The sequence below is a fragment of the Pseudophryne corroboree genome, chromosome 7, assembly GCF_028390025.1.
Source record: "Pseudophryne corroboree isolate aPseCor3 chromosome 7, aPseCor3.hap2, whole genome shotgun sequence".
NCBI lineage: Eukaryota > Metazoa > Chordata > Amphibia > Anura > Myobatrachidae > Pseudophryne > Pseudophryne corroboree.
Genome location: NC_086450.1, coordinates 375116960 through 375133472, shown reverse-complemented (window position 1 = coordinate 375133472; position 16513 = coordinate 375116960). Strand labels below are relative to the sequence as shown.

The 16513-nt window shown below is 45.6% G+C and overlaps 1 protein-coding gene across 9 annotated transcripts in view; it reads right to left on the bottom strand.

Annotated features, from left to right (window-relative positions):
- Positions 1-16513, bottom strand: part of SUN1 (Sad1 and UNC84 domain containing 1) — a 224182-nt gene that overhangs the window by 44348 nt on the left and 163321 nt on the right. For 4 of the 9 annotated variants that reach the window (XM_063934520.1, XM_063934524.1, XM_063934519.1 and 1 more), the window contains 6 exons: positions 15763-15953; positions 14758-14781; positions 14465-14680; positions 12682-12804; positions 11945-12028; positions 11388-11498 (listed from right to left, as the gene is read on the bottom strand). In XM_063934520.1, coding sequence (XP_063790590.1) covers positions 11388-11498; positions 11945-12028; positions 12682-12804; positions 14465-14680; positions 14758-14781; positions 15763-15953 — 749 coding nt within the window. The remainder of the gene's footprint in view (positions 1-11387; positions 11499-11944; positions 12029-12681; positions 12805-14464; positions 14681-14757; positions 14782-15762; positions 15954-16513) is intronic. The other 5 variants (XM_063934526.1, XM_063934527.1, XM_063934522.1 and 2 more) reach the window with 4 other exon arrangements.

Here is a 16513-nt window from a genome sequence, read left to right as displayed (position 1 = left end):
CTGTGGGTGTACCAGTCAGGGTATGTGTTCCCTCCTATGCATCTCATACCAAAAGTACTGAGAATCATAAGAAGGAGATGAGTAAGAACGATACTCGTGGTTCCGGATGGGTCAAGAAGGACTTGGTACCCGGAACTTCAAGAGATGCTCACGGAAGAACCGTGGCCTCTACCTTTAAGGAAGGACCTGCTCCAGCAGGGGCCTTGTCTGTTCCAAGACTTACCGCGGCTGCGTTTGACGGCATGGCAGTTGAACGCCGGATCCTGAAAGGGCATTCCAGATGAAGTCATCCCTACCCTGGTCGAAGCCAGGAAGGATGTAACCGCAAAACATTTTCACCGCATTTGGCGAAAATATGTTGCGTGGTGTGAGGCCAAGAAGGTCCCTACAGAGGAATTCCAACTGGGTCGTTTCCTACATTTCCTGAAAACAGGACTGTCTATGGGCCTAAAATTAGGGTCCATTAAGGTTCAAATTTCGACCCTGTCAAATTTCTTCCAGAAAGAACTGGCTTCAGTGCCTGAAGTTCAGACGTTTGTAAAAGGGGTACTGCATATACAGCCTCCTTTTGTGCCCCCAGTGGCACCTTGGGATCTCAATGTTGTTTTAGTTTCCTAAAGTCACATTGGTGATCCACTCACCACTGTGGAATTAAAATATTTCACATGAAAGGTGAAGATTCTATTAGCCCTGGCTTCAGCCAGGCGTGTGTCAGAATGGGCGGCTTTATCATATAAAAGCCCTTACTTAATTTTTCATTCTGACAGGGCAGAATTGAGGACTCGTCCTCAATTTCTCCTTAAGGTGTTTTCTGTTTTTCACATGAACCAACCTATTGTGGTACCTGCGGCTACTAGGGACTTGGAGGACTCCAAGTTACTTGACGTTGTCAGGGCCCTGAAAATATATGTTTCCAGGACGACTGGAGTCAGAAAATCTGACTCGCTGTTTAGCCTGTATGCACCCAACAAGATGGGTGTTCCTGCTTCTAAGCAGACGATTGCTCGCTGGATTTGTAGTACAATTCAGCTTGCACATTCTGTGGCAGGCTTGCCACAGCCAAAATCAGTAAAAGCCCATTCCACAAGGAAGTGGGCTCATCTTGGGCGGCTGCCCGAGGGGTCTCGGCTTTACAACTTTGCCGAGCTGCTACTTGGTCAGGGGCACACCCTGACTGAGGAGGACCTGGAGTTCTCTCATTCGGTGCTGCAGAGTCATCCGCACTCTCCCGCCCGTTTGGGAGCTTTGGTATAATCCCCATGGTCCTGACGGAGTCCCCAGCATCCACTTAGGACGTTAGAGAAAATAAGAATTTACTTACCGATAATTCTATTTCTCGTAGTCCGTAGTGGATGCTGGGCGCCCATCCCAAGTGCGGATTGTCTGCAATACTTGTACATAGTTATTGTTACAAAAATCGGGTTATTCTTGTTGTGAGCCATCTTTTCAGAGGCTCCTTCGTTGTTATCATACTGTTAACTGGGTTCAGATCACAGGTTGTACGGTGTGATTGGTGTGGCTGGTATGAGTCTTACCCGGGATTCAATATCCTTCCTTATTATGCACGCTCGTCCGGGCACAGTATCCTAACTGAGGCTTGGAGGAGGGTCATGGGGGGAGGAGCCAGTGCACACCACCTGATCCTAAAGCTTTTATTATTGTGCCCTGTCTCCTGCGGAGCCGCTAAACCCCATGGTCCTGACGGAGTCCCCAGCATCCACTACGGACTACGAGAAATAGAATTATCGGTAAGTAAATTCTTATTATTTTCTCTGACGTCCCAGTGGATGCTGGGAACTCCGTAAGGACCATGGGGATTATACCAAAGCTCCCAAACGGGCGGGAGAGTGCGGATGACTCTGCAGCACCGAATGAGAGAACTCAAGGTCCTCCTCAGCCAGGGTATCAAATTTGTAGAATTTAGCAAACGTGTTTGCCCCTGACCAAGTTGCAGCTCGGCAAATTTGTAAAGCCGAGACCCCTCGGGCAGCTGCCCAAGATGAGCCCACCTTCCTCGTGGAATGGGCTTTCACTGATTTAGGATGCGGCAATCTAGCCGCAGAATGCTCCAGTTAAATTGTGCTACAAATTCAGCGAGCAATAGTCTGCTTAGAAGCAGGAGCACCTATTTTGTTGGGTGCCTACAGGATAAGAAGCGAGTCAGTTTTCCTGACTCCAGCCGTCCTGGAAATATAATTTTTTAAGGCCCTGACTACGTCCAGTAACTTGGAATCTTCCAAGTCCCTAGTAGCCGCAGGCACTATAATAGGTTGGTTCAAGTGAAAAGCTGATACCACCTTAGGGAGAAACTGGGGATGAGTCCTCAATTCTGCCCTATCCATATGGAAAATCAGATAAGGGCTTTTACATGACAAAGCCGCCGATTCTGACACACGCCTGGCCGAAGCCAAGGCCAATAACATGACCACTTTCCACGTGAGATATTTCAGATCCACAGTTTTAAGTGGCTCAAACCAATGTGATTTCAGGAAACTCAACACCACGTTGAGATCCCACGGTGCCACAGGAGGCACAAAAAGGGGGCTGAATATGTAGCACTCCCTTTACAAAAGTCTGAACTTCAGGCAGTGAAGCCAGTTCTTTCTGGAAGAAAATCGACAGAGCCGAAATCTGGACCTTAATGGAACCCAATTTTAGGCCCATAGTCACTCCCGACTGTAGGAAGTGCAGAAAACGACCCAGCTGAAATTCCTCTGTTGGGGCCTTCCTGGCCTCACACCACGCAACATATTTTCGCCAAATACGGTGATAATGGTTTGCGGTTACTTCTTTCCTGGCTTTTATCAGCGTAGGAATGACTTCCTCCGGAATGCCCTTTTGCTTTAGGATCCGGAATTCAACCGCCATGCCGTCCAACGCAGCCGCGGTAAGTCTTGGAACAGACGGCCCCTGCTGTAGCAGATCCTGTCTGAGCGGTAGAGGCCATGGGTCCTCTGATATTATTTCTGTAAGTTCTGGGTACCAAGCTCTTCTTGGCCCATCCGGAACCACGAGTATCGTTCTTCCTCCTCGTTTTCTTATTATTCTCAGTACCCTTGGTATGAGAGGCAGAGGAGGTAATACATAAACCGACTGGTACACCCACGGTGTCACTAGAGCGTCCACAGCTTTTGCCTGAGGGTCCCTTGACCTGGCGCAATATCTAGTTTTTTGTTTAGGCGGGACGCCATCATGTCCACCTGTGGCCTTTCCCAATGGTTTACCAACAGTTGGAAGACTTCTGGATGAAGTCCCCACTCTCCCGGGTGTCGGTCGTGTCTGCTGAGGAAGTCTGCTTCCCAGTTGTCCACTCCCGGAATGAACACTGCTGACAGTGCTAAGACGTGATTTTCCGCCCATCGGAGAATCCTTGTAGCTTCTGCCATCGCCATCCTGCTTCTTGTGCCGCCCTGTCTGTTTACATGGGCGACTGCCGTGATGTTGTCTGATTGGATCAGTACCGGCTGGTTTTGAAGCAGAGGCCTTGCCAGACTTAGGGCATTGTAAATGGCCCTCAGTTCCAGAATATTTATGTGTAGGGACGACTCCTGACTTGACCAAAGTCCTTGGAAGTTTCTTCCCTTTGCGACTGCCCCCCAGCCTCGAAGGCTGGCATCCGTGGTTACCAGGACCCAGTCCTGTATGCCGAATCTGCGGCCCTCTTGAAGATGAGCACTCTGCAGCCACCACAGTAGAGATACCCTGGTCCTTGGAGACAGGGTTATCAGCCGATGCATCTGAAGATGCGATCCCGACCACTTGTTCAAGAGGTCCCACTAAAAGGTTCTTGTATGGAACCTGCCGAATGGAATTTTTCTTCGTAAGAAGCTACCATTTTTCCCAGGACTCGTGTGCAGTGATGCACCGATACCTGTTTTGGTTTCAGGAGGTCTCTGACTAGAGATGACAGCTCCTTGGCTTTCTCCTGCAGGAGAAACACTTTTTTCTGTTCTGTGTCCAGAACCATCCCCAGGAACAGTAGGCGTGTGGTAGGAACCAGCTGTGACTTTGGAATGTATAGAATCCATCCGTGCTGTTGTAGCACTTCCCGAGATAGTGCTACTCCGACCAACAACTGCTCCTTGGACCTCGCCTTTATAAGGAGATCGTCCAAGTACGGGATAATTAAAACTCCCTTTTTTCGAAGGAGTATCATCATTTCTGCCATTACCTTGGTAAAGACCCTCGGTGCCGTGGACAGTCCAAACGGCAGTGTTTGGAATTGGTAATGGCAATCCTGTACCACAAATCTGAGGTACTCCTGATGAGGATGGTAAATGGGGACATGTAGGTAAGCATCCTTGATGTCCAGGGATACCATGTAATCCCCCTCCTCCAGGCTTGCAATAACCGCCCTGAGCTCTTCCATCTTGAACTTGAATTTTTTAATGTATGTGTTCAAGGATTTCAAATTTAAAATGGGTCTCACCGAACCGTCCGGTTTCGGTACCACAACCAGTGTGAAATAGTAACCCCGTCCTTGTTGAAGTAGGGGCACCTTGACTATCACCTGCTGGGAATACAGCTTGTGAATTGCCTCTAGCACAGCCTCCCTGCCTGAGGGAGTTGTCGGCAAGGCAGATTTGAGGAAACGGCGGGGGGGAGACGCCTCGAATTCCAGCTTGTACCCCTGAGATACTACTTGAAGGATCCAGGGATCCACCTGTGAGCGAGCCCACTGATCGCTGAAATTTTTGAGGCGGCCCCCCACCGTACCTGGCTACGCCTGTGGAGCCCCCGCGTCATGCGGTGGACTCAGAGGAAGCGGGGGAAGAATTTTGATTCTGGGAACTGGCTGACTGGTGCAGCTTTTTCCCTCTTCCCTCGTCTCTGTGCAGAAAGGAAGCGCCTTTGACCCGCTTGCTTTTCTGAAGCCGAAAGGACTGTACCTGATAATACAGTGCTTTTCTTAGGCTGTGAGGAAACCTGAGGTAAATTTTTTTTATCCCAGCTGTTGCTGTGGATACGAGGTCCCAGAGACCATCCCCAAACAATTCCTCACCCTTATAAGGCTCTATGTGCCTTTTAAAGTCAGCATCACCTGTCCAGTGTCGGGTCTCTAATACCCTCCTGACAGAATGGACATTGCAATAATACTGGATGCCAGCCGGCAAAATATCCCTCTGTGCATCCCTCATATATAAGACGACGTCTTATGTTCGCAAAATAGTATCCCTGTTTGAAAGGGTTACAGACCACGCTGCAGCAGCACTATCTGCAGGTCTCAGTCTAGTACCTGAGTGTGTAAATACAGACTTCAGGATAGCCTCCTGCTATTTATCAGCAGGTACCTTCAAAGTGGCCGTATCCTAAGACGGCAGTGCCACCTTTTTTGACAAACGTGTGAGCGCCTTATCCACCCTAGGGGATATCTCCCAGCGTAACTTATCCTCTGGCGGGAAAGGGTACGCAATCAGTTACTTTTTAGAAATTACCAGTTTCTTATCGGGGGAACCCACGCTTTTTCACACTTCATTCACTCATTTGATGGGGGAACAAAACACTGCCTGCTTTTTCTCCCCAAACATAAAATCCTTTTTTAGTGGTACTTGGGTTAATGGCAGAAATGTGTAACACATTTTTTATTGCCGGGATCATGTAACGGATGTTCCTAGTGGATTGTGTATATGTCTCAACCTCGTCGACACTGGAGTCAGACTCCGTGTCGACATCTGTGTCTGCCATCTGAGGGAGCGGGCGTTTTTAAGCCCCTGATGGCCTTTGAGACGCCTGGGCAGGCGCGGGCTGAGAAGCCGGCTGTCCCATAGCTGTTACGTCATCCAGCCTTTTATGTAAGGAGTTGACACTGTCGGTTAATACCTTCCACCTATCCATCCACTCTGGTGTCGGCCCACAGGGGGCGACATCTCATTTATCGGCATCTGCTCCGCCTCCACATAAGCCTCCTCATCAAACATGTCGACACAGCCGTACCGACACACCGCACACACACAGGGAATGCTCTGACTGAGGACAGGACCCCACACAGCCCTTTGGGGAGACAGAGAGAGAGTATGCCAGCACACCAGAGCGCTATATAATGTAGGGATAAACACTATCACTGAGTGAATTTTCCCCAATAGCTGCTTGCATAAACAATATTGCGCCTAAATTTAGTGCCCCCCCTCTCTTTTTAACCCTTTGAGCCTGAAAACTACAGGGGAGAGCCTGGGGAGCTGTCTTCCAGCTGCACTGTGAAGAGAAAATGGCGCCAGTGTGCTGAGGGAGAAGCCCCGCCCCTTTTTCGGCAGACTTTTCTCCCGCTTTTTTCTGTATTCTGGCAGGGGTAATTACCACATATATAGCCTCTGGGGTTATATATTGTGGCTATTTTGCCAGCCAAGGTGTTTTTTTATTGCTGCTCAGGGCGCCCCCCTCCCAGCGCCCTGCACCCTCAGTGACCGGAGTGTGAAGTGTGTATGAGGAGCAATGGCGCACAGCTGCAGTGCTGTGCGCTACCTTGGTGAAGACTGAAGTCTTCTGCCGCCGATTTTCCGGACCATCTTCATGCTTCTGGCTCTGTAAGGGGGACGGCGGCGCGGCTCCGGGAACGAACACCAAGGACGAGTCCTGCGGTCGATCCCTCTGGAGCTAATGGTGTCCAGTAGCCTAAGAAGCCCAAGCTAGCTGCAAGCAGGTAGGTTCGCTTCTTCTCCCCTTAGTCCCTCGATGCAGTGAGCCTGTTGCCAGCAGGTCTCACTGTAAAATAAAAAACCTAATTTAAACTTTCTTTCTAGAAGCTCAGGAGAGCCCCCCTAGTGTGCAACCAGCTCGGGCCGGGCACAGAAATCTAACTGAGGTCTGGAGGAGGGGCATAGAGGGAGGAGCCAGTGCACACCAGATAGTACCAAATCTTTCTTATAGAGTGCCCAGTCTCCTGCGGAGCCCGTCTATTCCCCATGGTCCTTACGGAGTTCCCAGCATCCACTAGGACGTCAGAGAAATGGGTATGCACAGCACTTTATACTGTCACAGAGGCGGACTAAGGGGCAGATGTATGAAGGCTAGGAGAGACCTCAAGTACCAACCAATCAGCTCCTGTCATTTTTCAACACATCCTGTGAAACTAGTTAGCAGCGGATTGGTTGGTACTTTATGTTGGTCTCTACTTTATCTGCAAGCTTTAATACTTAAGCTGCAAAATAAAATTTTGGGAATGAACACGTTTTTCAATATCAGAAATCAAGCAAAATAAGCACAGATTTTCCTATTCTCCGGGCCCTATGCTATGTAAGTAAAACATTCATTGTAATATTTGTTAGTCATGTCCGTCCTGTTAAAATAAAAAACCTCAGTGGGAAACTCCGAGTAGGTAGAAAGATGGTTGGGGGGGGGGAAACATTGCCATCATAAAAGTATTTCCATGTAAAATGCAAGAAATAAAAATATTGCAGGATGTATCAGTGTAGTGTGAAAGGTACGGAACTAGTAGTTTTTTCAGTACTATTTATGTTGGGATTTGAATGCATGTCTTCCTTTATACAAATATTCTGATCATCTTACACCTTGCCATTTTCAATATAAAAAACAAAACCCTGTAAATCTCAAGAGATTTTTCACTTTTTTTTTTTTTTTACTATGAAGACAACTTTGATTATAAACGTTGGACACGACACTGTACCAGACGTCAGCCTATTCTAAACCTTATTATTTATACTGTAGTGTTGCTTCAGACCAGTTAAGTAATCACAAAATGAATAAAATTAAAATACTTTATTCTGAAATGGATGTTTGCTTGCCTCTATATTGATATATAGGCTTTTACAGCTACACTTTATGACTGTATCAGATGCAGTACGCTAAACAGATTAACTCCCAGATGTCACACCCACAACCAGTGTGCGCTGGTCAAGTACATGGTTCCGATATGCGGATGTTAGACAGTCAATAGATAAACACCACATGTTAGATAGACATTAGGTTTGACAGGGTCAAAAGGTCAACAGTTTATTTTTCAATTTTACATATTTTTGGACTTTTATTTTATTTTATACCTATCCATGTTGGCATAGAGTTGGTTATAAAGCTTGTGGCGAGGGGATGCCTTTCTACAATTTGGGGTCCCAGATGACAAAACTATTCACACAAACCCCAAAAATGAAAATAAATAAATAAGATTGTAAACCTACCGGTAAATCTTTTTCTCCTAGTCCGTAGAGGATGCTGGGGACTCCGTAAGGACCATGGGGTATAGACGGGCTCCGCAGGAGACATGGGCTCTTTAAGACCTTTTAATGGGCGTGAACTGGCTCCTCCCTCTATGCCCCTCCTCCAGACCTCAGTTATAGGAACTGTGCCCAGAGGAGACGGACATTTCGAGGAAAGGATTTTGTTAATTAAGGGTGAGATACATACCAGCTCACACCACAACACACCGTACAACATGGGATATAACTAAACTAGTTAACAGTATGAACAATTAAGATCAGCAACAGGTTGATCTGAACTGCAACACAACCCTTGTGTAGACTTATCAATAACTATGTACAAGTACTGCAGATTTATTCCGCACTGGGACGGGCGCCCAGCATCCTCTATGGACTAGGAGAAAAAGATTTACCGGTAGGTTTAAAATCTTATTTTCTCTTACGTCCTAGAGGGTGCTGGGGACTCCGTAAGGACCATGGGGTTTATACTAAAGCTCCAGACCGGGTGGGAGAGTGCGAATGACTCTGCAGCACCGATTGAGCAAAAGAGAGGTCCTCATCAGCCAGGGTATCAAACTAATAGGATTTTGCAAAAGTGTTTGAACCCACCAAGTAGCTGCTCGGCAAAGCTGTAATGCCGAGACACCCCAGGCAGCCGCCCAAGAAGAGCCCACCTTCTTAGTGGAATGGGCCTTTACCGATTTTGGTAACGGCAATCCAGCCGTAGAATGAGCCTGCTGAATCGTATTATAGATCCAGAGTGCGATAGTTTGCTTGGAAGCAGGAGCGCCAACCTTGTTGGCTGCATATAGGATAAACAGAGCCTCCGTTTTCCTAATACGAGCCGCTGTGGCTACATAGCTTTTTAAAGCCCTGACTACATCAACGTACTTTGAATCCTCCAAGACATCCGTAGCCACAGGCACTACAATAGGTTGGTTCATGTGAAACGACGAAATCACCTTAGGTAGAAATTGTGGACGAGTTCTCAATTCCGCTCTATCCATATGGAAAATCAGATTGGGGCTCTTGTAAGACAAGGCCGCCAATTCTGACACCCTCCTTGCAGATGCCAAGGCCAATAACATGACCACTTTCCAAGTGAGAAATTTTAACTCAACAGTTTGAAGTGGTTCAAACCAAAGTGATTTAAGGAACTGTAACACCACGTTAAGGTCCCACGGTGCCACTGGGGGCACAAAAGGAGGTTGGATGTGCAGTACTCCCTTCACAAAAGTCTGCACTTCTGGAAGAGAGGACAATTCCTTCTGAAAAAAATATTGATAAGGCCGAAATCTGTACCTTAATGGAGCCTAACTTTAGGCCCATATCCAGCCCCGCCTGTAGAAAATGGAGAAAACGACCCAGCTGAAAAACCTCCGTAGGAGCATTCTTGGATTCACACCAAAACACATACTTCCTCCAGATACAGTGATAATGCTTCACCGTTACCTCCTTCCTAGCTTTAAGCAGAGTAGGGATGACCTCCCCTGGAATACCTTTCCTAGCTAGGATTTGGTGTTCAACCTCCATGCCGTCAAACGTAACCGCGGTAAGTCTTGGAACAAACACGGCCCCTGTTGTAACAGGTCCTCTCTTAGAGGAAGAGGCCAAGGATCTTCTGTGAGCATTTCCTGAAAATCTGGATACCAGGCCCTTCGAGGCCAGTCTGGAACAATGAGTATCGTTTGAACTCTTGTTATGATCCGTGTCGGTATCAGTGTCTGCTATCTGGGTAAAGGGACGTTTCTGGGACCCTGATGGGTTCTGTGACACATTAATATCCATGGATTGTCTCCATGCTTTGTCCAACCTTTTGTGTAATAAAGCCACACTTGCATTCAAAACATTCCACATGTCTACCCAATCAGCAGTCGGCGGTGCCGACAGTGTCACTATTACATTCTGCTCTGCATCCTCTCTGGAAGAGCCTTCCGCCTCAGACATGTCGACACACACGTACTGACACCCCCACACACACTGGGATATAGGGGACAGACCCACAATAAGGTCCTTTAGAGAGACAGAGAGGGAGTTTGCCAGCTCACACCCAGCGCCACTGCGGTCTGAATTATTAATAATGTCCCAGACCTGTAAGCGCTTTCTGTATCACACTAGCACCAAATTAATGTGCCCGCCCCCCACCCCCGTTTTGCACCCTGTTACTTGTATACAGCGGTGAAGGGAGTCCGGGAGCAGCGTCTCTGCAGCAAGCTGTGGAGAAAATGGCGCTGGTTAGAGCTGAGGGACTAAGCTCCGCCCCCTCGATGGCGTGCTTCGGTCCTGCTAATTTTATACTGGCGGGGGTCTGTATATACTGCCCATGCAGTATCTATGCGTGCCAGTGAACTTTTAGGAGGTAATTATTGCTGCCCAGGGCGTCACCCCTGCGTCCTGCACCCTTGCTGTGCCTCGTGTGTGTGTGGGAGCAATGGAGTCTTCTGCCGCCTTTGAAGTCTTCTTGCTTCTCATACTCACCCGGCTTCTATCTTCCGGCTCTGCGAGGAGGACGACGGCGCGGCTCTGAGACAAACAGCTAGGCGTACCAAGTGTTCCGACCCTCTGGAGCTAATGGTGTCCAGTAGCCTAAGAAGCAGAACCTATCAGTAAAGTAGGCCTGCTTCTCTCTCCTCGGTCCCACGATGCAGGGAGCCTGTTGCCAGCAGTGCTCCCTGAAAATAAAAAACCTAACAAAAAATTCTTTTTCCAGAGAAACTCAGGAGAGCTCCCCTAGTGTGCGACCAGTCTCCTCTGGGCACAGACTCTAACTGGGGGAGGAGGGGCATAGAGGGAGGAGCCAGTTCACGCCCATTAAAAGGTCTTAAAGTGCCCATGTCTCCTGCGGAGCCCGTCTATACCCCATGGTCCTTTACGGAGTCCCCAGCATCCTCTAGGACGTAAGAGAAATGGTGTCTACCATTTTCATGTCGACCTTTTGACCCTGTCGACCTTTTGACTGTCTAACATGTGGTGTCTATCTATTGACTATCTAACTAGACACTAGTGGTGATACGGGTGGTCTTCAGTATGCCGACTGTCGGGATCCACACTCATGGTTCCACAACCTGACTGTTCCATTCATAGTCCTGGCTAACCGCAATACACAAAATAGAAGTAGTATATATATATTTCAAGGATGGGTTTAATAAGGGTGTAGTGATTAGAGATAGATAAGAGCAGGACAGTGGGTGTTAGTAAGTTAAAAAGGTCAAACAGAAAATAAAATGGTGCAAAATAAACCTGTGTAAGAAAAGATGTGCCACAAGGTCCCAGTCACCCATTTAGCCTGTGATGATTGCGTGTGGATAATGGTGTGTGTTTCGTGATGTTTCGTCCCTTTACAGTCATCACCTGTTGGTCATTATAAGAAGTAACACATTACTAAAACATTATGTCAGCAATATATATCTGGTAATGAGTTGTATTAGACAATCATGTTGCATATTGTTCACAGAATATATTAAATTCTATTGTGTTGCCATCAGGCAAACAAAATGATTTCTTGCAACAATTTCTACAAAGGACAGAAGGGTCTTGAGAACAGTATGACACTGTCGCTTACACTCGGTGGAAGCCGCCATATTGGAGTTGGTACATAAATTCACTAGAGACCAGTCACATCGCTGGGACACGAGGATCAAAGTATCTAATGAACCCACAGGCTGTATTCTGTACAATTTGCTCACTCCATTATAGGAGGCTGCTCCGCACACGTTAAAAAAATAAATAAAAAAAAAGTTTGTTGAGGGGGGAAAAATACAAATAAAAAAGGATGCATGCATTAGGTCCATACTTACAAAGAGATTCTCCATTTGTACGGAGATGCCCGTCCACTGTTTCATAGTCTGTCACATTCATACTTCCACAGAAATTCGAGTGAGCTGGAACATACACGCACACACAGGGAAAAACATAATGAAGCGTCTGGGCCTGGATTTGCATAACTCCTAGGAGACCAAAATCTAGTCTGATTAAAATTTGTTTATTGCTTGCACTGTCACTGAACAGTTTATTTAACGCTTTCCTCCTATAATCCATCCCGGTTACAGATGCAAAGGTTTGAAAGACATTCCAATTGGATAGAAAAATCCCATTAAGAAGAGAGAAAAATAAGTTGATTGGGTGGAAATAGTTCCGGTCACATACATACATATACAGTACACCGCCAGATCCTAATTGCTTAATATTACAATGCTTCCAAGCGCTGCAGAGGCAGCAGTAACTGCCACGTACTGGAAGATTTCCAAGCACACGGGAGTTATTGGCTGATTAATGCGCAAGTCAATTCCTTTTCTGACCTGCAGACTGCTGCAGCAAAACCTCACACAAATCAGCACCTGCTAAATCTACAGAGAGCGGGACCATTATCAGTTTCTTTCTAAAAGCCAGGAATACGTAGCTGTAAATATCTGAGCGGTAAAAGGGAAGTGAATAAGAATAGCCCAATCTCCAAACACCGCAAAACCAGGTGAGAATCAGAAGAAATTCTATGCAGGGTCACCAATACTGTGGTGGGGATATAAGAGTCTGGTACCTTTCCGCACACAACCAAGCTTCAGCATTATCATATGAAAGAGTTTCATAAGCAGTGCTGTCAGGGTGGAGACAGCACTTCTGGTCACTAGCAGTGCCTTGTGGGTGTAGGAAGGAGATTCTCCTAAGAGAAATCACAGGACGGTCACATGTAGGAAGTGTTATCAGGCAACTTAGAAAATCATTACGGTTACTGAATTGTAAGATATGTATGACAATGGATGGAGCTTCCATTCCTATGTATACCTCACACAAATCATTGGTTGTGTACACTGCTTACCAAATAAAACAGGTCTAGATAGAAGATATGTTGGACCTAAAATTGTATTAAGTGTTATCAGACATTCACCAGAACCAGTAACTACAAGCTGAATATAAAGCTTTGTTTAAAAAAATAAAAATAAAAAAAGCTCTGCGAATATGCCAGTATGAATTCCCTGCCCTGCTTAGTCAGACTATCCACAATCTTCAAGACCTTTAAGAAAAAGAATGTTTCCAGAGAGCATTTAGATTTTTCCTAAAACCCACACAATGGCAGACCCTCAATACTGTCCCATCTCCTCTCTGAGCCCCTTCTCCCAAACTAGGCTCTCCTGAGCAGGGCCCTCCCTTTTCTGGTGTGGCTTCTGCATTGGCGGTGTCTACCTCATATGGCCCGGATTTCATGCACACACTGGTCAGAGCAGTGTGGCACCTTATAAATCACTCATCTATACACCTGGAGACTAAAGGATTGCTTGCATTAAGTGATCCTCTCTGGTTTTTCCATCAGAGGACATGCCCAAAATGAGTCATGTGACACACATGTGCATGCTGCGGCACACTCCTTCTCCGCAGACAAACTTGTAAGTGAAAAAAATAAATAAAAGATTTCTGGTCTTTGGGAATACACAACAAAACACAAACATCCTCCTCATAAAATAAGCAATGCATTTTGCATATGACTGTTGAAAGATCGTATTAGATGTGGCTAATTTATTCCACTAATGTGAACCATCACTTAATCTTCCGCCAAAATAAGCTTCTCACTTGTCAACTCAACAGCCAGTCTTTACATTGCTATAACAGAATCTGACAGACTTTGAAGCATTAAACAAAACAAAATGCCTCATCCACACAACACCCCAATGTTTCCCTGTGGAAACCCTACGTACCCTGCTGCAGAAACATATATAAATATAACACCTAAGCAGTCTCTGCAGAGTGATATTCTACTTGAAGAAAGGAATAATTTAATAGACAAAATGTTACACACCCCAGAGTTCTCTCACTGTGTACTCAGAGAAAGAATGCATTGAAGGGGTAAATTAAATCTAAGCATTTACGTCATACAGCTGGTAAAAGGCTAATTATGGCAGGTATAGCAGGCCATATGTGGTTACGGAGAAGTTACTAAAGGAGCCATTTCAATATGTGCAAATGCTATATACAACTAAATTCAACAGTGCAATTTATATCAGACATACAAACTCCATTTTGATTCCATCCCGTGGAGTGTTGTCTAATGACCTCGCATTGGTCCTATACCAAACAGATCTACACGCACAGTTAAAAATGATCCGACTGGTTTCAATGTATTGCTGCAGTTTTCCTTTCACAGGTCACAGACCGAGCGCTCCTCCTGGGAAACTGATTTAGTATGCTTTGCATGTGGCTTTTACCTAAAAGGATGACTATTCAAACAAGATGGTTCCACGTAACAGCACAGAGCAGACTAAAATCAAAGTAGAAACAATTCAATTAGAGCCATCAGGCGAATGAGAGCAGCAGAAGAGATATCTTACTTGACTTGTGCTTCTGGCTTCTATCGCGGGAGTATATTTTTGTAGCCGTGCTGTGTGTGGACAAGTCTAGTACGCGAGAAGCAGACAATGCTGTGAGGACATTACTCCTCTCAGACAGCATGCTACAGTCATTGCAAGTGTAGCCGTTTATTAAGGTCGTCTGCGTTTCTGCAGTGAGAACATCACCATTGGACTGAATGACTGTAGTATCCCCAGCTGGAAAAATAAAGAAGTGGGATCAGGTTTTACGTTTCTTTGACAGCGGAATCCCAGAATGTGAAAATATACTCTACCTTTTGGATCATCCTCATCAAGACCTATAGGAGATGAAAAGAAAAAGGAAAGAACTAAACTCAGCATTTAGCAAGAAATAGTGGTGCTCATGAAAAACAACATGAGGAAGCAGGGTAAAACGGTTATACAAAAGACAATTATATTGTGGGAAACTATGAAAGGCATGCTGAACTGGTTGCCAAGTAACCACAGATTAACAGAAAGGAAACGCTGACAACCACAGCTGCGCCAATTGCAGCATCACAATCAAACTGAATTGTTTCCTAGTCCTCCAAATGCCTCCTATATACAAGGCAATCTACTGCGTCTTACAGAGGACAATACTCCTGCCCCCCACACTTAACCTTCTCATATTTTAGATTTAAATTGGAGACAGCATAACATTTCTGAATCTTACTCCCCATGTTCTCCCATAAACTTAAACATATCAAGAGGATGCGTGGACAGATTAATGAAATACCTTACACAGTAAAGGCAAAGTCATTTGCCTGGCTGCACAAAGCATACAGAGGGCAGTGTTATTTTCACAGAAGCAAATAATCAGAATTTGGGGGTTTTGGACTGGTTGAATCCACCCTTCTGTCAGCAGGAGGTCTATCCCAAGACACAAACGCTCACATTTTAAACCTATTTACAGACCTACAGCAGCATTTTTGCTACAACCTGACAATTATTTAGAGATCTACGATCTGTTCTTTTGATGCGTGATGTGATGTTAAATCACCAGAAAGTCTACATATTTCAGACTACAAGAATCCCACTTTCTCCATGTCAGGTTTGAACTAGTCTCAGCTCCCAGCTCCGGGTCAGTGTACACATTGGTTGCTTGAGGCTTCTCAAGCAATCTGGCAAAAATATTCTGCATGCCTATAAGGCTTGAGTCTTAAGCTCTACTTTTAAGTCTGCAGGAAAAAGCTGCACACGTTTTTGTTTGCATCAGAACCATATGGTGTGATTTCAGTACATTGCTCTTGTCAGAAGTGGGCATCACATGTCCCTCTCACCCCATAAGTGACCAACTTCCGTCTGCTCCCGTATTGAAGACTCGTCCAACACGTTGGACAACATAGAGGCATCGCTGGCATGAGTGCTGAAGCTGAGTTGTAGGGATGCTTTTGAATCTGCTTTCCTTGACGCAGAAATGCGGCTGCTGGCTGAAGACTGTCTGCTGCTATTATGCTGCTGTCTAATGGACCTGGCACAAAACACAGAGATACTGAAATAACAGCCAATCATACCTGGTTAACTCTTTGATTTAAATTATTGTTACAACCTTCAAATGACATTTAAGTGCTTACTGATCTCAAAATCGGAAGTCAAAAGTTAATGAACAATTTTATTGCAGCAAAGAACATAGTGTGTATAACTGAAAAACAAAAAAATTAAATGGAAAAAAAAAGCCACAGCGCCCAAACAAACATTTTAGAAACTATAATTGTGTCAAAACACAGCCCCCCACCCCGAAAACAGAGCAACAATTGATATCTTAAACTTTCTCGGTTTGGTTCCTTAATGGTTTTTGAAAATGACTCATTAGACATTGGATAGGAATATGTGACGCTGGAAAACATACCTGCAATCCTCTGATGCCTCAGTACCCCTAAAGCCAGGTACACTCTAGAGCGACGGGAATTCGTTCCAGCGTAGTTTTTTTATTTTTAATAAATTAGCAAAAATCTCAAAAACAGTTGGTACACATGTTGCACCAGGGAAATAAAATCCAGTTGCATGGCTATCATTCCATATCAAATGTAA